This window comes from Lissotriton helveticus, chromosome 1_1 (assembly GCF_964261635.1).
Source record: "Lissotriton helveticus chromosome 1_1, aLisHel1.1, whole genome shotgun sequence".
NCBI classification, from domain to species: domain Eukaryota; kingdom Metazoa; phylum Chordata; class Amphibia; order Caudata; family Salamandridae; genus Lissotriton; species Lissotriton helveticus.
In genome coordinates, this window is record NC_136057.1 from 1,352,176,522 (window position 1) to 1,352,201,184 (window position 24,663).

At 43.7% G+C, this 24,663-nt stretch overlaps 1 protein-coding gene across 2 annotated transcripts in view; it reads left to right on the forward strand.

The window, feature by feature from the left end:
- The window catches only part of MEI1 (meiotic double-stranded break formation protein 1), a 3,250,839-nt gene that overhangs the window by 1,283,949 nt on the left and 1,942,227 nt on the right, over window positions 1-24,663 (forward strand). For both annotated transcript variants that reach the window (XM_078683295.1, XM_078683306.1), the window contains exon 13: window positions 217-308. In XM_078683295.1, the coding sequence (XP_078539421.1) occupies window positions 217-308 (92 nt within the window). The remainder of the gene's footprint in view (window positions 1-216; window positions 309-24,663) is intronic.

Below are 24,663 nucleotides of genomic sequence, written 5' to 3' on the forward strand. Positions count from 1 at the left end.
ACGAAGTCAGAGTAAACAACTTTCACAATTTATCACTGGTATGCAGTAGAAATATGAACACTGTTATTTGTGCATTTTGGTGCAGTTCATGGCCAACATTTGAAGATGTACACTTTGACTGTTAAATGTCAGAGTTCTGAAACATAAGCCACAGAAACGTTACAAATGCAGCAGAGCTGGTCTTTTATGTTTATCCATGTTGTTTCTACATCCCAGGGTCACACTTTAAAAAAAGACCAGAGCAGAAACATTTCCCGTTCAGGACATTTTCTGCACAGAGCCCTGCAGAGCTTCCAGAATGCAGTCAGGTAAACTAACATTGAAAAATGATTGGCTTTCTTGAATTGTTACATTTTAACGTAGCATGTATGTGTCTGTCCTGGGTGGATTACCATAAATGTTGTCAATGTACAAATGCGCATGTTCTCCAGCACTAGATCTTCCACAGCTTTGCATGCATATGAAGTACACCAGGTTATCATAGTGGGAATCTGCAGTACCCTTGACAGAGCATTATTAAAGGCAAGGATGTAATGCATTAGTCTATGTTGCCTATCAACTTCAGTTTTCTGGCCTTTTGTGTGACCACTAGCATGGATAGATTTAAGTCCCACCACCTACTCCTAATCCTTTCTCTTCTGCTGGTTGCCTGTCTTTAATCCTCAGGTTTTTACTGCATGTTGAGTGCATAGGCTCCTGCCTCAGCCACTGTAGTAGTTAGCGTTCCAAATATACTGCAAATCATGTTTTTGGGGGAGATTTATTTATTTATTTATTTGAGCTTTATATAGCGCTGGCTAGACCCGGAGGTATCGGAGTGTTTTACATGAGGATCAGAGTTACAGGTTACAAGTTACATTTGTTACAAGGGCAAAATCAAACATAGGAAAAAAGAAAGCAAAGTTACAGAAATTTGTCATGGAAGGGAAGGGGGCAAAAAACAGGGAGACGGAGAGAAACTGCCCAATGTCCGGCTGGGTAGGTGAAGGCCGAGGGGATGAACCAGAGTTGATCTCCTCAAATAACTGAACCGAGCAGCTCCACCGGGCATCGGACAAAGCGCTCATTCTCCTCTGTCAGGATAATGATCAGGTGCAATCAGTGAAAGTCATAATAAAGCGGTGGAGTTGTAGAGATGAGATAGCGCAGTCTGAACAAAATGCAGACGCCATTTTGAGGTCTGGCACTGTCCTGAGAGGGCTCCATAAGGAATATTTTGTCTGAGAATAAAGTGTGTAGGGGGACCACAGGCACCTCCATAGTGATGCCGCTCGTGATGCCGCTCCTCCACTTCTCGGGGAGTGTTCCTACTTCTTCGAAAGAAACAATGCTGTGCCCCTCCACAACACTGGGGACCAGGTTCAGCACCTACAAAATCCAAAGCTCGCACCCTTTCCCACCATTCTACCTCTCAATAACTCGTGTTTTAGCTTGCTGTGCAGGGAGAACACGGTCTCGTTCTCCTCTCATTGTTGTTAATGCCTCAGGTCAGAGAAATCCACTGGGGGAGGTGTACCTCAAGGACTCACACAAGTATTCAGCAAAATGTTAAAGTATTGACAGCCATGTCAAGGTCAGGCAGGTCTGGCAAAACCTCTGGTTGACCTCAACACTCTAGCGTGGCCCAGATCATCAGGATTCAGGTTGCCCCCAACACCCATTGGGTCACTATGTCCCGTTAGGAGGCCTCCCCTGCTCACCGCTCAATGAGGGGTCCGCTTCTCATGCTGCCTTCCATTGTCCCACAGCATCGCTGCTCCAATCTCCAGGCAGCTCACTCTTTAACACTTCTAGCTGCACTCCACCTGCCTCAATTGCGGTGGTGTTGAAGAGGGGATGTGCCCCCTGTCCCACCCAAGCTGTAAGGGGAGGAGCCCCCCGCTGCTCAGCGTTGTCTGTGCACCTCGCGAGTGGTGGCTGCCATTTTGTTGAGCTCAGCGATCGCGACTCCGGGCCCCGGCAATCTTAGGCGCAGCACTCTGTTGTCCGCACACCGCTTCAGCGGGAGGCAAGGAGAGGGGGTGGGCTCTCGTGCACCCGTCCGGCCGCAACAAGGGGGCTCTGAACGCTTAGCGAGCTCTCCCTGAGCAGCTGGTGACAGCTGTCATTTTGCGCCAGTCCCTCGCCGCACTCCGGATCCTTTCACCGGGGTGTCTGCTTGATTCCACGAGACCCCCGCTCCCGCTCTAGAGTGTCCACATCAGGTCGGGAGCCCATAGCTGTGAGTTGGAGAGCTGTGTCGGCGCGTATGCGCTCAGGAATGTGGCGCAGACCAGGAGCCAAGGTAAGACAAGTCTACCCGGCTAACCGGTTATCTTGCCACCGATATATCATTACCTATACAGCCCCTCACACACCCACTCAAAGGCTACAGGTTACAGTTAGGAAATAACATTTAAAAAAACCTTGAAATTCATTGAAAAAACAAAACGTTAGAGATACATTATAGTTAGGAAATAGAATTTAACACGTTAAAATTCACTGAAAAAAATAAAGGTTACAGGGACATTATAGTTAAGCTCAGATGTCACTTGTACAAAATCATTGAAATTCAGCAGTTATAGTTAACATACTCCCCCGTTGCACTGCTTATGACCTCATGTAATACATCACTCATGACCTGGTCAGTGACATCACTGATGACATCATTCAGTGAGTGTGATGTTTCTGAGAGTTAACAATTAATACATATATGTATATAGATATATATCCACACAAACCCCTCCAATGAGCGCAAGGAAGAGGCAAAACGGGAATCCCAGTTGAAGCTCTTTAATGATAAGCGTTTAGGCATAATGCATTTTGGCCATCGGGCCTTCCTCAGATGACGCTGTAAACCAGATTTGGTGCCACAGTCCCGCCTTTATATCGTCATGCAGTCCTCCCAAGAGTAGGAGCAAACCCAGCCCCCAGTCATGTGATCGCCCACCAGCTGCAGCGTTGTAGACACTACAGCTCCCAGAATCCACCATTACTGGGCAGGTGTTGCGTGGGGAAACCTCGATAGCAAAGAGTCCATTCGGGCTGGTAACATGCAGGATAAGGTGCGATGTGTCTGATTTGTTGAAAGACTCGAAGCCTCCTTGAGTCCCCGCATACGTTTCAACCTCATTATATTGCGGGAGTCCACCAGGCTGTGAGTTTCATTACAATTAATGAGAAACTTCTCGTGCAGTCAAGGGCAGCTATGGCAGCGGCCCTTGTTTTACCCACAATTAGAGGTGGGCTGGCACAGTTCCGATACCTCGGAGAAACAAAGAAAGCCGCAGAAGCAGGAGCCAGTAATGCAGCCAGCCAACTTGTGAAACGGTGCCTCTTTAACACGTCTCTGGCCGACGCAGTAACACCCACACAAACCCCTCCGATGAGCGCAAGGAAGAGGCCACACGGGGAATGCCAGTTGAAGCTCTTTAATGATCAGCGTTTAGGCATAATGCATTTCGGCCATCAGGCCTTCCTCAGATGCTGCTGTAAACCAGATTTGGTGCCACAGTCCTGCCTTTATATCATCCTGCAGTCCTCCCAAGAGTAGGAGCAAACCCAGCCCCAAATCATGTGATCGCCCACCAGCTGCAGCGTTGTAGACACTACGACTCCCAGAATCCACCATTACTGGGTAGGTGTTGCGTGGGGAAACCTCGATAGCAAAGAGTCCATTTGGGTTGGTAACATGCAGGATAAGGTGCGATGTGTCTGATTTGCTGAAAGTCTCAAAGCCTCCTTGAGTCCCCGCATACGTTTCAACCTCATTATATTGCGGGAGTCCACCAGGCCGTGAGTTTCATTACAATTAATGAAAAACTTCTTGTGCAGTCACGGGCTGCTGTGGCCGCGGCCCTTGCTTTACCCCCAATTAGAGGTGGGCTGGCGCAGTTCCGATACCTCAGAGAAACAAAGAAAGCTGCAGAAGCAGGAGCCAGTAATGCAGCCAGCCAACTTGTGAAACAGGGCCTCTTTAACACGTCTCTGGCCGACGCGGTAACATCCACACAAACCCCTCCGATGAGCGCATGGAAGCAGCCACCCGGGGAATCCCAGTTGAAGCTCTTTAATGATCAGCGTTTAGGCATAATGCAAAACGTTAGAGGGACATTATAGTTAGGAAATAGAATTTAACACGTTAAAATTCACTGAAAAAAATAAAGGTTACAGGGACATTATAGTTAAGCTCAGATGTCACTTGTACAAAATCATTGAAATTCAGCAGTTATAGTTAACATACTCCCCCGTTGCACTGCTTATGACCTCATGTATTACATCACTCATGACCTGGTCAGTGACATCACTGATGACATCATTCAGTGAGTGTGATGTTTCTGAGAGTTAACAATTAATATATATATATATATATATATAGATATATATCCACACAAACCCCTCCAATGAGCGCAAGGAAGAGGCAAAACGGGGAATCCCAGTTGAAGCTCTTTAATGATAAGCGTTTAGGCATAATGCATTTTGGCCATCGGGCCTTCCTAAGATGCCGCTGTAAACCAGATTTGGTGCCACAGTCCCGCCTTTATATCGTCCTGCAGTCCTCCCAAGAGTAGGAGTAAACCCAGCCCCCAATCATGTGATCGCATATATATATATATATATATATATATATATATTTATTTATTTATATATATATATATATATTCACTGAAAAAACCATAGGTTATAGACCATATATAGTTAGGAATTTGCATTTACAAAACCTTGAAAATTCACTGAAAAAACCATAGGTTAGAGACCATATATAGTTAGCTGGACATTTTATTGACATAAAACCAATGAAATTCCACATATAGTTAGTTGCACTAACTATATATCGCGCACCCGCAATCCACTGCTGATGATGTCACATATTACATCATTCATGACATGGTCAGTGACATCACTGATGACATCACTGATGACATCTCAAATGACATCACTGATGACATCACTGATGACATCTCAAATGACATCACTGATGACATCATCTAGTGTCTGTGTTTTTGTAAAGTTTAAATATGTTTTACATATTGAAGAATGAGTGGATGTATGGAAGACTGAGTGTGTGTGTGGCTGGCTGGGAGGTGTGTGACTCTGTGCATATCAATGTGTACTTGTATCAGTGATTGTATAAGAGAGTAAGTATGTGTTAGTATATGTGTGAAAAAGTATGGTGTTCTGTGTTTAACTGTATAGATGAGGAAATCGAAGTGTGATTGATTCTTCACAGGACTGACTAGGTGCATGAGTGCTTATGATAGTGTTGTAATAATGAGTGACTGTATGTATGAGTGATTGTATGGGTGAATGAGTGAATGTGTGTGTAGACGTAGGAATCAGTGAGTGCGTATATAGTAACTGGTATTGGTGTTTCATGATGTCATCAGTGATGTCATTTGAGATGTCATCAGTGATGTCATTTGAGATGTCATCAGTGATGTCATCAGTGATGTCACTGAAGTATGGTGTTCTGTGTTTAACTGTATAGATGAGGAAATGGAAGTGTGATTGATTCTTTACAGGACTGACTAGGTGTGTGAGTAACTCCATGGATGAGTGGCAGTGTGTGAGTGTCTGCATAGGCGTATGAGTGCATATGATAGTGTTGTAATAATGAGTGACTGTATGTATGAGTGATTGTATGGGTGAATGAGTGAATGTGTGTGTAGACGTAGGAATCAGTGAGTGCGTATGTAGTAACTGGTATTGGTGTGTCATGATGTCATCAGTGATGTCATTTGAGATGTCATCAGTGATGTCATCAGTGATGTCATTTGAGATGTCATCAGTGATGTCATCAGTGATGTCACTGACCATGTCATGAATGATGTAATATGTGACATCATCAGCAGTGGATTGCGGGTGCGCGATATATAGTTAGTGCAACTAACTATATGTGGAATTTCATTGGTTTTATGTCAATAAAATGTCCAGCTAACTATATATGGTCTCTAACCTATGGTTTTTTCAGTGAATTTTCAAGGTTTTGTAAATGCAAATTCCTAACTATATATGGTCTATAACCTATGGTTTTTTCAGTGAATGTCATTGTTTTTTTAAAAGCTAATATCTATAGCTGTAAAATATATTCTTTATTACGTGACGTATCACATAGCCACGTGAGACGCCTCATGACGCGTCGCATAACCGTGACGTATCGGCTCTGCAGCGCAAACAAAACCCGTAACGTAAGCGTGCCGGAGCACGCTTACAGATAAATATATTTTTTTTAACCTTAATTAGACAAAATCCACACGTGCACATATCTTGAGGCCTTGCAAAGGCACATCAAACAAACAGTCCCTACAATTTTGCCAAGTTTGCTGGAAATCTATTCCCTTCATTTTTTTTTACTGTTTCTCTTGGTTTTCCCCTTGTTACGCTTACCGGGACGCTACCCGGTACGCGAACCGGACGCTCCAAAAACACAAGATGGCGGACTCCCGTTACGCTGCCGGTTCGCGTACCGGGAAGCGCCTCTACCGCGAAAAATCGCGGGGGACTTTAATATCCCCCTCATCAATCCTAGGGGGTCAGGAGGGGTTTACCTTGCCCCTTTTCCTTCATTTCCCCCTTCTTTTTTCACCACATCTTGTCTCTCGAACCTACCGAGAGACAAGATGGCGGCCGCTCCGGACTGTTTACAATGTTGACAGCTACGCTGCCGGTTAGCTGCCCGGTGAGCTGCCCGGTGAGCTGCCCGGTTCGCGTACCGGGACGCGCCTCTACGGCGTAAAAATTTTTTTTTTGCCCCGCGGGGCACTTTAATATCCCCCTCATCAATCCTAGGGGGTCAGGAGGGGTCTACCTTGCCCCCTTTCCTTCATTTCCCCCTTAGTTTTTCACCACATCTTGTCTCTCGATCCTACCGAGAGACAAGATGGTGGCCGCTCCGGACTGTTTAGAATGTTGACAGACACCGGAGAGCCAATCAGCTTCGCGAAGTTCCGTTACGCGTCAGGTACGCGAACCGGGGCGCTAACCGGAGCGCTGTCACAGATATATATATTTTTTTAAACGTTAATTTCTCAAAATCCACTGGAGCACATATATTGAGACATGGCAAAGGCACGTCGGGCAAACCATATCTACAATTTTGCCAAGTTTCATGTAAATCTATTCAGCCGTTCGAGCTAAAAGTGAGTCCAACCGCCCTATGGAAAAATGAATGTGAAAAACGTGTTTTGGGACCCCCATTTTTCTCGGCCTCCCCTTGACGAAACCCCCCCAAATTTTCAGGGGCTGCTCAGAAACAAAATGTGCCATTTTCCTGAAAATTTCAGCCACTTCCGTCCACAAACGCCAAAGTTATTAGACATAGAATTTTCAGAAATCCCATAGAGAAAAAATCCTAACTATATATACCCACTGGCTATCGCCAGTAGGTAATATACATATATAAACATATATAATCTGCATATCTATATAAATATAAATGCATGCATACATATACATATATGCATACATATGCATGTTATTTACATGAAAGTTTTAAAAACACTAATAAAAGCAAAGCTAAAAAGCCACCTCATTACAAACAGAATGGCTTTAACTTAAACGAGGGCGAGATCTATTGCATTTTCAATGCTTGTTTACTTTGGTTCTATCAAGAAGGCATTCAGATGTGTCACATTTTTGCCATAAATTCTGAATGTTAGCACTCTAGTTGCTCATTAGATCACTGTAGTAAAGCTGGTGCTCACCAGGGAAGTCTGCTGCTAATCATGGTTTGCAGCCATTTTCCCGCATTTTTTATCCCGCAGACTTTCAGTCCGCATACCATTATCCCGCAAGGTCATTGACCTCGCATACCATTATCCCGCATTTTTTCAAAACGCATGTGCATTTATCGCGCATGCCTTTACAAAGAATTACGTTTTAAAGGCATGTATGGTAAATGCATTTGCGTTGTGAAAACCACGATGACGAGAGAGGTAAGTGGGTTTGTGTTAATTTTTTCGTGGGTTAGTGATTGTGTAGTGTAGTGTTGTGTAGTGTAGTGCTGTGTTAGTGTAGAGTTGTGGTGGTTGTTTAGTGTAGGGTCATGCTGGGGGTAGTGTTTTAGGGTTTAGGGTTGTGTTGTAGTGTTTGCGTAGTGTAGGGTCATGCTGGGGCTAGTGTTTTAGGGTTTAGGGTAGTGTTGTAGTGTTTGCGTAGTGTAGGGTCATGCTGGGGGTAGTGTTTTAGGGTGTAGGGTAGTGTTGTAGTGTTTGCGTAGTGTAGGGTCATGCTGGGGGTAGTGTTTTAGGGTTTAGGGTAGTGTTGTAGTGTTTGCGTAGTGTAGGGTCATGCTGGGGGGTAGTGTTTTAGGGTTTAGGGTAGTGTTGTAGTGTTTGCGTAGTGTAGGGTCATGCTGGGTGTAGTGTTTTAGGGTTTAGGGTAGTGTTGTAGTGTTTGCGTAGTGTAGGGTCATGCTGGGGGTAGTGTTTTAGGGTTTAGGGTAGTGTTGTAGTGTTTGCGTAGTGTAGGGTCATGCTGGGGGTAGTGTTTTAGGGTTTAGGGTAGTGTTGTAGTGTTTGCGTAGTGTAGGGTCATGCTGGGGGTAGTGTTTTAGGGTTTAGGGTAGTGTTGTAGTGTTTGCGTAGTGTAGGGTCATGCTGGGGGTTGTGTTTTAGGGTTTAGGGTAGTGTTGTAGTGTTTGCGTAGTGTAGGGTCATGCTGGGGGTAGTGTTTTAGGGTTAAGGGTAGTGTTGTAGTGTTTGCGTAGTGTAGGGTCATGCTGGGGGTAGTGTTTTAGGGTTTAGGGTAGTGTTGTAGTGTTTGCGTAGTGTAGGGTCATGCTGGGGTGTAGTGTTTTAGGGTTTTGGGTAGTGTTGTAGTGTTTGCGTAGTGTAGGGTCATGCTGGGGGTAGTGTTTTAGGGTTTAGGGTAGTGTTGTAATGTTTGCGTAGTGTAGGGTCATGCTGGGGGTAGTGTTTTAGGGTTTAGGGTAGTGTTGTAGTGTTTGCGTAGTGTAGGGTCATGCTGGGGTGTAGTGTTTTAGGGTTTAGGGTAGTGTTGTAGTGTTTGCGTAGTGTAGGGTAATGCTGGGGGTAGTGTTTTAGGGTTTAGGGTAGTGTTGTAGTGTTTGTGTAGTGTAGGGTCATGCTGGGGGTAGTGTTTTAGGGTTTAGGGTAGTGTTGTAGTGTTTGCGTAGTGTAGGGTCATGCTGGGGTGTAGTGTTTTAGGGTTTTGCGTAGTGTTGTAGTGTTTGCGTAGTGTAGGGTCATGCTGGGGGTAGTGTTTTAGGGTTTAGGGTAGTGTTGTAGTGTTTGCGTAGTGTAGGGTCATGCTGGGGTGTAGTGTTTTAGGGTTTAGGGTTGTGTTGTAGTGTTTGTGTAGTGTAGGGTCATGCTGGGGGTAGTGTTTTAGGGTTTAGGGTAGTGTTGTAGGGTTTGTGTAGTGTAGGGTCATGCTGGGGGTAGTGTTTTAGGGTTTAGGGTTGTGTTGTAGTGTTTGTGTAGTGTAGGGTCATGCTGGGGGTAGTGTTTTAGGGTTTAGGGTAGTGTTGTAGTGTTTGCGTAGTGTAGGGTCATGCTGGGGTGTAGTGTTTTAGGGTTTTGGGTAGTGTTGTAGTGTTTGCGTAGTGTAGGGTCATGCTGGGGGTAGTGTTTTAGGATTTAGGGTAGTGTTGTAGTGTTTGTGTAGTGTAGGGTCATGCTGGGGGTAGTGTTTTAGGGTTTAGGGTAGTGTTGTACTGTTTGTGTAGTGTAGGGTCATGCTGGGGGTAGTGTTTTAGGGTTTAGGGTAGTTTAGTTGTTTAGTGTATGCTAAAGGCATATTCGTTCTAAAAGTTTTCGTTATTTTAATTTGCGGCCTAATAGTACATGCAGGATTTTTTTTGCGGACTGATGGTATGCGGGATTTCGTCATATATTCGCTAATCATACTTTCTATGGCAAAATGAACCCCCTCATTTTGTTCCTTTTTAAATTAAATGTTTTAAGAGTTACCACTTTATTCCAATCAAGATGGCTTCAGGTGTGCCATACCTTTGTAATAAGTAGGACTGTTAGCACTCTAGTTGTTCTTTAGAACACTCTGGGACATTCTGTCATTGGGCTATAGTTGGGCTACATCTGGCTGATATTTGGGCTACATTTGTTTTTTTTTGTCTCTGGTGGCCATCTTTGGGCTACATTGGGCTACATTGGGCTACATTTGGGCTCCAACATATATATAGCCCAATGTAGCCCAATATATATTTTTCAAAGTTAATTTTCGTGAAAACCACTGGAGCCTATATCTTGAGACATAGCAAAGGCACATCGGGCTACCAGTCCCTACAATTTTGCCAAGTTTGGTGTAAATCCATTCAGCCGTTCGGGCTAAAAGTGAGGCCAACCGCCCTATGGAAAATTGCATGGGAAAAACACGTTTTGGGACCCCCCTTTTTTCTCGCCCCCCCCCCTTGACGAAACCCCCCCAAATTTTCAGGGGCTGCTCAGAAACAAAATGTTCCATTTTCCTGAAAATTTCAGCCAATTCTGTCCTCAAACGCCAAAGCTATTCGACATAGAATTTTCAAAAATCCCATAGGAAAAAAATCCTAACTATATATACCTACTGGCTATCGCCAGTAGGTAATATATATATATATATATATATATATATATATATATATATATATATATATATATATATATATTATCCAGTATTAGGGGTGTCTTTCATAGATTCACATGCCTGAATCATTCCCCATCATCGGAATGGGAGTCCCCGGTACATAAATAAAGTAATGTCCCATAGACATATAGATAACTAGGCCTAAAGGCCTCACATTAGTAAGATATCCATGTCATTTTGCAGCAAGGACCAAACTCTAGAAAAGAGCCAATCAGCTACCACCTCCCTCTAGAACCCTCCTGGAAGGAGCCTCAGTCCCTCTGATTTTCTACCGCATGTTGTGCTAAGGGAGTCTCCTCTGAGCTCTGCTCAGATTTTTTCTTCACAACTGGTTTCCAGTGTTCTGGGATATTTTATCCTGTTTCTTCTGTGATTGCTGATATTATCATGACTGACACACCAAAAAAGGGTCTTTTTAGATCCTGTGGTTCATGTGGAAAGAAAAGGTTACATGTTGATGACCAGCATAAAGACTGCCTGTATTGCCTGTATCCGGACCATTCTTCAAAAGACTGCAAGGTATGTCGTATCTTTTCCACTAAAACCCTCAAAGTCCGTGAGGGACGCCTTTTTTTTTTTTGTAAATCTTTTTATTCGTTTCAAAACAAAGAAGGAAATAGACATATCAGGTGCCATACATCCAGACGTAATAATAAGGCGAACAGACGTAGATACAGGATAGATACTAAGCAATGAAGAAATGGTTGAGATGCCTACGCTAATGTACGAGAAACAGGATGTGCCACAATACAATATACAATTCACATTAAGCGCAAGCCCTCAGAGTCTGCCCACCCATAAAATCAGGATAGTAAAAGAAGCATGAGCACCAGATAATAGAATACCAACAAAGTCAGGATGTTCCACCAACTATACTTAGAAAAGGAAGTGAAAGAGAGCGTGAAGAAAAAGAAACCATAAAAACAAAAATAGGACAAAACAATAAACCCATCCCCCCACCCTGCACTCCTGCATATGGCTATCGCCTAACCCCAACTAGCAGTGTGCCTGTCGCCCCAACTAACTATGTACTAAAAGTAGAAAAATGGAGGAGGGCATCTTCATACATGCCCCCGGTCTCCCCTCCCCCCCACCAAAACCAAGAATCCCCGGATTAAGGCCTCGAAATTAATTAAGCTGCAAATACGTAGCACAACAGGGGAAACTTCATACACCGCCCAACCTCCCAAAAGCATCATGATTGCAAATCCCGTGTCCAGCAATACCCGATGTCAAACCCAATCACACAGTCTCATCCTTGACCCTTCCGATCAGACATGTGAGCCCCTTCCGGACGAACTGCCGCTTCCGCAGGATAGTCAATGCACAAAAGAGCTGTAGCATAGTTCAAACCGAGACGTAGCAGAGAGATGAAAAGGCTGAGAACTCCGCCAGGCCTAAAGACTCCCCACATCGTCATGGACTCCCAAGATTGTTTAGTCTGCCATCTTAGTGGTGCCGATGTATAGGGTAGTGACGCAGTTTCAAACCAGCAACAGTTCCCATCAAAAGTCTCCGGGAAAGGGAGCATCAAATAGTCCTTCCATAGTCAGCAACGATCGTAGACCTGACAATCCATTTGCAGCATCAAGCTTGCTCTCATCACCGAAAACACTGGTCCGAGGCTCCAACGCCTCCCATAGTTCGGGGTCTGCTTCTTCCATCGAAGTAGCCATTTTGGGTATCTCAAGTAGTTCCGTTTCTTGCAGAGGACCAGGGTCCGGTCCCATCGGCCCAATTCCAGACAAACACGCAGTCAATTTGTGAATGTGGGCTTCAACGCAAACATGAAGTGACTCTATGGCTGCCAACACAGTTGTGACGGGTCACTCTCGGCCCGCTCCACAACTCCTCGCTCGGTTTCGGTCATATTCGCGTCCCCAGAGAGCCCGGTCTCCCCGGGGGGAACAGGTGGATGTGGAACGGACGACGTCCGAGAGGAACTGAGCGTTGGGGACAATAACATTCCGAACTCAGCCAAGGCAGGCGGAGATCCCAACCCCGCGAACACCGGCGGGGCCCTAACCGGGCCGCCGGGCCAGGGACCCCTGTCCACCGCTCCAATTGTACGTCGTCACCCCTCCTTCGATGTTACCCATTCAGCCAGCCATCGTCAGCTTCGAGCCAAGAAATGTTTTGTTCCACCTCGGTAGACCGGGCGCTGTCACACAACCGCAGCCGATGTTATTCAACTGAAACCCTGCTGGGCCATTACTTGAGACCCCGGCTTCCCAGCCGGTCTAGGCCGCAAACTGCCACACGACGTATATTTGTCTACCAAACTGGTAGAAATCTTGGGTTGCACCATTAAGCACCAGTCAGGTTCATACACACGGAGGCAGGGCGCAAAATCAGGATAAATAACAGGATCTTCTGGCAGGAGTCGGAGGTCGGAGGAGCCGGGTGCTCACGCAGCCATCCTGTTTGCTAGCGTAGCTCCTCCCCAAGGGACGCCTTTTAATTTGGCTCCTGAGGCTGAAAGACAAGGACCACCTTGAATCTTCTGGAGAAAGTGAAGGTTCATCTGTCTCTTCAAAATCTTCTCTAATGAGACCAAGGGTGGCTTCTCCTAGCACTACGGCTCCTCCTCAAAAGAAGACATCAAAGAAGTCTTCAGAGGTTTTATCTAAGGCAACTTCTGTGAAGGTTTCCTCTCAGAAAGTTCACACCTTCAAAAAGCCTGTTTCGACACCGTCGACAACGGCATCGTCGACGACATCTTCATCGTCGAGGAAAGCTGTGTCTACTGCTTCATATGTTATATGACAAATAATCTCACAGAGGCAAAACAAAATAAACTGGCAAAGTTCAAGTGAAGAAAAGTAATAAGGCACTAAAATAACATGAAGGATTCAATTTAATACATTTGATACATAGGATAAAAAATCATGAAAGCATTCATTGATATAAACAATACATTAAAAAAAAAATTTATTTTTTATTTTTATAAAACAGTTTTTTTACAAAAACTATACAAAATGTTTAGTGGTAAAGAAATGTATTCCCAGTGGTACATGGAAGAGATGGATTTCGTCCGTCTACGCGTTTCGCCACAAATGTGTCTTCATCAGGACAGTACCTTCTTATTGCTAGTGGTCACGGGAAAAAGCCAGACTTGTTGGTTGGTTCAACTGAAGTAAATAACAAGAGCCTCTATCTGTCTGGGATGCACTTGTATGGAGAATGTATTTACGTCCTTATTGTAGAACGCAGTGTCGATATTAATAACAGACAGCCGATTCTAATGATAAAAGCGTCACAAATGCTGAATTTAGGAGGATGGCCAATAGTTCACTTTATAGTAAAGCCCAAATGTAGAGAAGGCTAGCGATGATTTTCTCGTATTGTGCTGTAATTATTGCTCCAAAAAAGCCGTTCTACATCCTGCAATTATCTTGTGCTGGAAAATCGAGCACCGATGGAAAACGTGATAAAGATCAGAGCTCGAAGGCGAATGTTCTGGCAGGGTATGCAATGCGGAAACCCTCTTCTGATAACGATTTACTGCCAACTAAAATAGCAGTTAGACTGATGGTCAACGTGCCGGAAAACGGGGATCACATGAGCTGTTGATTGCCTGTCTTTATGTTGATCCCGTGGATAGCAACAGATGTATTCTGGGTTTCAAAGAACCCGACTAGAACTGGCAGGTGTGGGGTCGGAGCAAAGATCAAGTCGATAAATGAATGTCTGTTTTCTGTGAATCGTGAAGATGGTGAGTATGGCGTCTGGTACCTCGTGAGGGAAAATACCTAGTGCTTCATATGTATCTACGTCGACGACGACTGTTTCTACGTCGACGGCATCGTCATCATTATCCTCGTCGACGACTACGACCCCATCGTCGACGGCAGGTAGGACTTTGTCGTCGACGATAGCCATCAAGAAAACACCGTCGACGTCGAAGACCCCGTCGACGCTGGCCTCGCCGACGACGAGATTGGCGACGACATCGACAACTAAGCCAATATCGTCGACGTCGGCACCATCGACGAAGACGTCGTCGACGAAGGGTTCGTTGACGAAAGCACCGTTGACAAAGATACCGTCGACGAAGGTGACTCCACCAACTACGACACCCGTCGACGCTCCACCGTCGATGACCACACCGTCGACAGGCTCGTCGACGATGATGGATTCTAGCCTACAAACCACTTGTATATGCCTAAGGATCACAAAAAAGGCGCTGACGCCAGCTTTAACATCACCAAGCAGAGTTCAACTACTGCCTCCAACATGTCTTCTTCAAGAGGAGGATTCAGATGAAGGAGACATGTTTCAGACGGCTACAAGCCCGTCGGAGCTTCATGTAAAATGACAAAGTTCGGATGAAGAAGAGGATCAGGAGGAGGAATATCATCCACCACCTCCTCCTATGGTTTGCCTTCCAGCCTCTTTAGTCACTGAATTAAGGTACCTCATTCAAGACTACAAACAGAGGTTTCCAGAGTCTCCAGCTCCTCCACCTACCACAGTATCTCCTTCACCAAGACCACGGCCTCCACCTTTGTGTGTTCAGCCTGAGCAGTTTGATCTGCCACATCCTCCGACTTCTGATGAGGAAGAGGAAGAACAGCAGGAAGAAGGAGAACTGCAAGATACTCAATCTATGCATGATGACTGGGATGACTATGTCATTCCCTCTCCCACGTCTCCAGTGCCTGCGCCCATAGATTCACCACCAGGCGACATTGGAGGGTTCCATAACGTAGTTGAAAGCCGCTCAACGTTTTAAAATATCAATGGTCTCTCAAGAATAAGACTGCTCATTGTATGATTTTAAAGAACCTCTCAAAAAATCAGTTAGATCAATACCCATTATTGATTATTTACGGGACCAGGGTGTTGAAGTTATGCAGAACCCTTCCTCCGTACCGCCAGTAGTGCCTCGCTTGGATAAAAAGTATAGAGCACCTGATACTGCACCGGCTGGTTTATAGGACACCCCAAACCGGATTCAGTGGTGACACAGGCGGCCGAGAAGAACTCCAGGAAACCTTCTGCCCCGTTATCGGCACCTCCGGATAAGGAAGGCAGGAGGTTAAACAACATTGGGAAGCGGTTCTCCTCAATGTCTGCAATGACGGTGAAGGTGGCCAATGCCTTAGCGCTTTTGGGACGCTACATTAGACAATTGTGGGCGGATATAGTCCGTATCTATCAGAATTACCTGATACATCCAAAGAGGAGGTAAAGAAAATTTTACTAGAGGGTGAAGCCTCGGCGTCAGAAATAATAGACTGTGCGATGGATATCGCTACAACAGGTTTCCGCCAACTGGCTGGAGCAGCAGTCTTGCGGTGGCAAGGGTGGCTGAGCGCAACTTCCTTTCGTCCCGAGATGCAAACGAAAATATTGGATATGCCCTATGATGGCCAATTGCTCTTCGGCTCCAAAATTGATGAAGCGCTGCAGAATAGAAAAAAGGACACGGACACTGCTAGGGCTTTGGGCACTCTCCAGTACAAGAACCAGTCCTTTCGTGGGCAATATCAGCAACGCCAGCAACATGGACAACAATCTTATTATGGCAAGTCGTCCTTTTGTGGTAAAGGACACCGGAAAAACAACGGACGTAGACAATGACATGTCCCTTCAGCCAGTCCCGGATTCATTTCCCTCATCAAATATTGGAGGAAAGATTTCCCATTTCTTAACAAAGTGGAAGAAGATTACCACGGACCGTTGGGTCCTTCAATTAGTTCAATTCGGCCATTCTCTGGAATTCACGCATATTCCTCCCCAAATTCCGCCACGTCCAATGAATCACAAAAATCTACGGCTGCTTCTCCGAGAAGTCTCTCTTATGCTCCAGAAAGGGGCAATAGAGAAGGTACCTCCATCTCAACGGGGAAGGGGATTTTATTCTCGCTTCTTTTTAATTCAGAAAAAAGAGAAGAAGTGGAGACCAATTTTGGACCTCGGGGCCCACAACAAATTCCTGAAGAAGCAGTCGTTTTGCATGGTAACGATCCTGGAGGTCTTACAACTCCTGGAAGTGGAAGATTACATGACGTCCCTGGACCTTCAGGACGCTTACTTCCATATCCCAACTCACAGAAATCAACAAAAATATTTAAGATTTGTAGTGGCAGGCAGACACTTTCAATTGCACGTCCTGCCCTTTGGGCTCAAGTCTGCACCTCGCATCTTCACGAAGTGTCTCTCCTCAGTAGCTGCATATCTCAGGCAGCACCATCATCAAGTCTTTCCGTATCAGGACGACTGGCTGATCAAGGCTCCATCCTTAAAAGACGCGTCCAGGTCTTCCAACGCTTGTCTGCAACTTTTCAATCATTTAGGGCTCACGCTCAATCAGGAGAAATCAGTCCTTCTACCTTCTCAGCGCATCAATTTTCTAGGTGCAACCCTCGACACACGACTAAGGAGAGCCTTTCCATCTCAAGAGAGAAAGAACAAGCTTTTGACGCTGGCTATGCGTGTAGCTTCAAAGAGGACCTTAACAGTCCGACTTTTCAAATCTCTACTGGGGATGATATCATCATGTATCCTCTTGATACCTCACTGCCGGCTGCGGATGCGCCCCCCAGGAGCCACTCTCAAAACAATGGTTCCAATGCACAGGGTCTTTCGACGATCTCATCAAAGTAACTCCTCAGATGGTCAAGGCCCTACAATGGTGGATATCTGCTCGAAACCTTTCTCAATTTGAAGCTTGTTTCCGGTCCAGGGAAGACATGGCTTGGCAGTTCGGGCTGGACTGTTCCCTTGAGGCACAGGGTCAGACTGATTTGCATATAGCCATGTCTGAACTGGGGTGGCAGAGTGGGCTAAAGAACGGTGATGGATTAAACCCAGATCTTTTGACTGGGTGTGAGTGTTTGATTGATTCAGATGCTCCGTCCATCACCACCCCCTTTTGTATCGAAACCTTTCTCAAGGCTTACCATTTCTGGTTCCGGCTACACCGCATGTTATCACAATAGACGTCCCCTTGGAAGGTTAAGGAGCGGTCCACTCACCAAACAAAGTATTTCACGCTGGATTTCTGCAGCTATTTCATTTTGTCATGAACAGGCAGGGCAACCCCTGCAATCTAAAGTGAGAGCCCACTCTACCAGGGCCATGTCCATATATATATATATATATTACCTACTGGCGGTCGCCAGTAGGTAGTTATAGTTAGGATTGTTTTCCATAGGGAAATCGCAACATTCTATTGGGAATAACTTTGGCGCCGGTTGAGGAATCTGCCTGAAATTTTCCTCAAATTTGCCTCGCGGCTCTCCGCTCCTTCCCTGCGCACCGGGGAGCGTACCGGGGAGCGTACCACGGGGAAAACCCATTGAAACAGTAAAATAATAATTTAAAGTTCTTAGAGGTAGGGTAGCTCTGAATAGAGTTTTTGTGTTGTTTGGGTGTTTTAAGTACCAACATGTAGGTACCAATGCTGAGTCTTAAATTTAATGTAGACCGTCTCCTCTGTAGATAATTTGCATGTTGTTACAGAAGTTATTGTGGTATATGGAATCCATATCATAGTCTGTCAGGAAAGCAGAAACAACATGGAGGCAGGAGATGAAAAAGAGATGTCAAATACACATTGGAGATAATAAAGTGGGAGAAAGTAAGTAACTATAAGCAAAATTACTATGTAACACAAAAAAGTTGCACAGTATACTATAAGTCTGACTTTATATTATAATCAATTTGGTACTAGTTTATGAATTACATATAAAAATGAATAATGTCTCGAACAATTTTTGATTATTAAATATAAATTTATTTTTCTGATTCTTTTTCAAAATTTAATAAAACTTCTAACAATATATTGTCTGGAATGTCCTCATTTTCATTCTGTGATTCTATTGCTTCCACACACTGAACTAATTTGTGGTCCAGTGACTCATCCATAAAATCAAAGTCATCATTCTCATCAATAATTTCTTCAGGGTTGTTCTCCAGAACAATTTCGAAAGAAATATTCTGTTCTCCTTCCATTTTCTTGCTGTAAATTGCATAAAAAATAAAAAATAAATATATCAGTAGAGATAGGGCACTGTTGGGTTTAAGTTCAGACAGGTAGTTTTGATTTTTTAACAGTGAAGTTATCTTTGGGCAGTGTATGGTATCAGGCTGGAAGTAGAAATATAAAAAAGTGTATGTGATAAAGCCTAAGTAAATTCATAATTATACCAGAGAAGCCTAACTCAATCCATAACTATAACAGAGAAGCCTATCTCAATCTATAACTATTACAGAGGGATAGTATATAACTATCAGAAAATGTTTTCCAAATTAACTTAAAGTGCACAACATACTTCACTTTCCAAAATAACAACTTACCTTTGAGAAAGCAGTTGAAGTTCTCAGTGAAAATCCTTTTCAAATGTACTTCAGGAAGTAGTAGTCAAAATGGCTGTGTTTCCCTCTCTTTTTTTATATATATTCATGTACATAACCAATCAAATGTCAGGAAATAATAGTAGAAAATGAAAGTAACATTTTAATTGGTTGTAAATTCTAACACTTCAGATGTGTTTTTGTCATGTAATTTACCTCAGGATATTTAGACAGGGCTACAGGCCAAATGGCTCAATGGAATTCCACCAAATTTGGGGAAATGGTAGGGACTGGTATGTAGTATTGCCTATTCTATATTTGGTGAACTTCTCTACAGAGGTTTTTATGTAAATTAACTTTTAAAAATGTTTGGGAGCGCTTACCGGTGAGCGCCCCAGTACGCGTACCGGTAAGCGCAACGGGAGTCCTCCATTTTGTGTTTTGGTAGATTTGAGACAGAAAATGGAGGACAAACAACGTTGGGAATGGGTGTAAGGGGGCACGGTAGGCACCCCCTGACCCCCTAGGTTTTCTGAGGGGGTCTTAGGAGGCCCATATAGGCCAAAAAAAAAAATAATATTAATAATTTTCGCGGGGTGAGCGCCCGGTACGCGCACCGGGAAGCGTACCGGGGAGCGTACTTTGGTGAAAAATAGTAAAAAAAGTTAGAAAAAGATAGTCATTTGGAGTGATCAGAGGTAGGGTAGCCCTGAAAAGAGCTTTTGGGTTGTGTGGCTGATTTAGGTACCTACAAGTAGGTACCAATGCACAGTCTTAAATTCAGGAGGAATATTCTATTCCCCTCATCTGAGAAGTGTACACCATCTCCTCTGTAGATATCTTGCATGTTGTAACGCAAGTTATTGTTGTATATTGAACCCATTCCATAGTCTCTCATGTAAGCAGAAACAGATTTATTCACATGTTTCCGTGCTTTCTCAAATTGTGGACAAAATTGGTTGGACCACTTCCATTTCTGTCTTTGGCATATATTGGAATATACCAAGGCAGTTTGAGGAAAAAGTGCCATCAATTGCTCAAAGGTGTCCTTTACGAGCATTTCCAGTCCTACCCCAGTCAAAGTGCCTAAGTCATTTCCACCACAGTGCAGAATTATGAGGTGAGGGTGTCGCAGATGCAAAAAGGTTTTCACCAATGGTATCAATTGATGACATCTCAATCCTCTTTGGCCAATCCATTTTATGTCTACATTTGGTAAGTCAAGGTTGTGAAAATTTCTGGTAGCAGCATACCTTTGAGCCCAGTGGATATAGCTATGTCCAATAATCCAGACAGAATACATGGTGAGAGGAGGTTCTGGTGCAGTCAGATGAAGTGTAGGAATAAAATGGCAGTTGGAACAGTAGGAGTTTGCACAAAAAAAAAACGGTGGACTTTAAGTGCTCTTGAATCATAAGCAATGATTGGTGGATTCAGAAAGTTGAAAATGGAAAGTTAGGGTGCATGGTTCTGTTCTGTGAAAGAAGTAATTTGAATGGTTTAGAAAAAATCATTTAAAGAAACATTGCACCTCATAAGCTGGGGTATTGAGATGTCAAACATCCTTGCTGATTTCATTTGCAACATTGTAGAATAAACTTTTAACCCTGAGAGCTCAGTGAGGAGGGAGTTGCTATGGTAACAGGTAGAAAGGGTTGAGGGGGGGGGAGGGTGTTGGTTTGAAAATAGAGAGGGACGAGTTTTAATTGGTTAACAAAAAGGGATATGTGTGTAGAATTAGAGGTTTTCTGTGCCATTAATGGTTGCAGTGCCTGGAGAACATACCTTTTGCTCTGCTAAAGAAATATTGGTGTGTGTGTCTGACACTGTTTTCAATCTCCTAAAGCATTTGTAAAGGTAAGTAATGATTTATTTAATATAGAGAGTTGTATACTGTATGGAGAATATTTGGAAGCATATTGTGGTTTTTAAATGTTGTTTGTGTTATGCTTTTTCATAATGGTTGGTAAAAAGTTTGTACTGCATAGAGGAATTGTATTTTGTAAAATTGTGAAGTTTCAGTAGTGATATGGAATGCTTGTACATAGGACCTGTGCTGTGTTTCTTAAATGTGAGGTCAAAAACGATTTTGGGGAAAATGAATGGCTTTTACATTTTTGAGAAGGAATAAATAGTGTCTGCATGCTTAAAGAAATAAATGTGACCTTTTCACAATGATGTTACCTGTGTTAACTCAGTGTAGGAAGCACATTGAGTTTCTTTGCATAGAGGAATTGTATTTTGTAAAATTGTGAAGTTTCAGTAGTGACATGGAATGCTTGTACATAGGACCTGTGCTATGTTTCTTAAATGTGATGTCAAAAACGATTTTGGGGAAAATGAATGGCTTTTACATTTTTAAGAAGGAATAAATAGTGTCTGCATGCTGAAAGAAATAAATTTGACCTTTTCACAATGATGTTACCTGTGTTAACTCAGTGTAGGAAGCACATTGAATTTCTTTGCATAGAGGAATTGTATTTTGTAAAATTGTGAAGTTTTAGTACTGACATGGAATGCTTGTACATAGGACCTGTGCTGTGTTTCTTAAATGTGATGTCAAAAACGATTTTGGGGAAAATGAATGGGTTTTACATTTTTGAGAAGGAATAAATAATGTGTGCATGCTGAAAGAAATAAATTTGACCTTTTCACAATGATGTTACCTGTGTTAACTCAGTGTAGGAAGCACATTGAGTTTCTTTGCATAAAGGAATTGTATTTTGTAAAATTGTGAAGTTTTAGTAGTGACATGGAATGCTTGTACATAGGACCTGTGCTGTGTTTCTTAAATGTGATGTCAAAAACGATTTTGGGGAAAATGAATGGCTTTTACATTTTTGAGAAGGAATAAATAGTGTCTGCATGCTTAAAGAAATACATTTGACCCTTTCACAATGATGTTACTTGTGTAACTCAGAGTAGGAAGCACATTGAGTTTCTTTGCTGTTGGTTTGTGTCATGTTTTTTGAGAATGGTTGAATTTCAGTAGTGAAATTGAATGCTTGTACATAGGACCTGTGCTGTGTTTCTTAAATGTGATATGAATAACGATTTTGGGGAAAATTAATGGCTTTTACATTTTTGAGAAGGAATAAATAGTGTCTGCATGATTAAAGAAATATATTTCAACCTTTCACAATAATGTCACCTGTGTTACCTTAGATTAGGAAGTAGATTGTGCAGATGAGGTGAGGCATGTCCAGAGTGACAGAGGAGGTGAGGCCTGTGTTCAAGACTGTAGTGGGAGAGAGGCCTTTCCTGGGGAGCGTAGGTGGTGAGGCCTGTGTCTAAGAGTGCAGTGAACTAGGCTTCATGAATCCTATCCCCCACTGCAGTCGTAGACACAGGCCTCACCTTCTTTATACCCCTGGACAGACCTCTCTTCCACTACACTCTTCAATACAGGCCTCATCTCTTCTGCACCCCTAGACAATCCTCACCTCATCTGCAACCCTGAATAGACTTCAACTAATCTGCATCCTTAGACAGGCCTCAGCTTATTTACACCCTTGGACATGCGTCACCTCATCTGCACCCAGTTACCATCAATTATACTCAATACATTGAGGCCTGTCCAGAGGACACAGATGAGGTAAGGCTTGTCCAAGGGTGAGAGGAGGTCAGTCCTCTCCACTGTACTCATGGACACTGAATGCTTGTACATAGGACCTGCACTGTGTGTCTAAAATGTTATTTAAAAAACGATTTTGGTGAAAATTAATGACTTTTAGATTTTTGAGAAGGAATAAATAGTGTCTGCATGATTAAATAAATATATTTCAACCTTTTACAATAATGTCACCTGTGTTACCTCAGATTAGGAAGTAGATTGTGCAGATGAGGTGAGGCATGTCCAGAGGGACAGAGGAGGTGAGGCCTGTGTTCAAGAGTGTAGTGGGAGAGAGGCCTTTCCTGGAGAGCGTAGGTGGTGAGGCCTGTGTCTAAGAGTGCAGTGGACTAGGCTTCATGAAGCCTATCCCCCACTGCACTCTTAGACACAGGTCTCATCTTCTTTGCACCCGTGGACAGACCTCTCTTCCACTACACTCTTCAATACAGGCCATACCTCTTCTGCACCCCTAGACAATCCTCACCTCATCTGCAACCCTGAATAGACTTCAACTAATCTGCATGCTTAGACAGGCCTCAGCTTATTTACACCCTTGGACATGCGTCACCTCATCTGCACCCAGTTACCATCAATTATACTCAATACATTGAGGCCTGTCCAGAGGACACAGATGAGGTAAGGCTTGTCCAAGGGTGAGAGGAGGTTAGTCCTCTCCACTGTACTCATGGACACTGAATGCTTGTACATAGGACCTGCACTGTGTGTCTAAAATGTTATTTAAAAAACGATTTTGGTGAAAATCAATGACTTTTAGATTTTTGAGAAGGAATAAATAGTGTCTGCATGATTAAATACATATATTTCATCCTTTCACAATAATGTCACCTGTGTTACCTCAGATTAGGAAGTAGAGTGTGCAGATGAGGTGAGGCATGTCCAGAGGGACAGAGGAGGTGAGGCCTGTGTTCAACAGTGTAGTGGGAGAGAGGCCTTTCCTGGAGAGCGTAGGTGGTGAGGCCTGTGTCTAAGAGTGCAGTGGACTAGGCTTCATGAAGCCTATCCCCCACTGCACTCTCAGACACAGGTCTCATCTTCTTTGCACCCGTGGACAGACTTCTCTTCCACTACACTCTTCAATACAGGCCATACCTCTTCTGCACCCCTAGACAATCCTCACCTCATCTGCAACCCTGAATAGACTTCAACTAATCTGCATGCTTAGACAGGCCTCAGCTTATTTACACCCTTGGACATGCGTCACCTCATCTGCACCTAGTTACCATCAATTATACTCAATACATTGAGGCCTGTCCAGAGGACAGAGATGAGGTGAGGCTTGTCCAAGGGTGAGAGGAGGTCAGTACTCTCCACTGTAGTCATGGACACTGAATGCTTGTACATAGGACCTGCACTGTGTGTCTAAAATGTTATTTAAAAAACGATTTTGGGGCAAATCAATGACTTTTAGATTTTTGAGAAGGAATAAATAGTGTCTGCATGATTAGATAAATATATTTCATCCTTTCACAATAATGTCACCTGTGTTACCTCAGATTAGGAATTAGATTGTGCAGATGAGGTGAAGCATGTCCAGAGGTACAGAGGAGATGAGGCCTATGTTTAAGACTGTAGTGGGAGAGAGGCCTTTCCTGGGAAGCATAGGTGGTGAAGCCTGTGTGTAAGAGTGCAGTGGACTAGACTTCATGAAGCCTATCCCCTACTGCACTCTTAGACACAGGTCTCACTTTCTTTGTACCTGTGGACAGACCTCTCTTCCACTACACTCTTCAATACAGGTCTCACCTCTTCTGCACCCCTGGAGAATCCTCACCTGATCTGTAACCCTGAATAGACCGTTTGCTTTTTGTCATTGCTTTGTTGTTTGGTAATAGTGGTCTATAATGTGCTATTTTTTTCTTTAACTCAGATTGAAATCAAGATTTCAAGAGTAAGGAAAGATGCCCTCAAGGCAAAGGAGAAGGAAAGATGATAAGCGGAAAAAATCAAAAACAGCAACGGAATTACAGCACTCCTCCACAACAAGCACTTCAAAAAACAGGAAAAAAGCTCCTGGTAAGACAACTAAGTCTTTCTTACGGAACATATGTAGATCAAAAAAAAATGTTGGACAGCATGTAGAAAAAGAGAAGGAGAGAGTAAATTTGAAAAGGAAGGAGAGGCCCTCAAAAAATCTTACTACT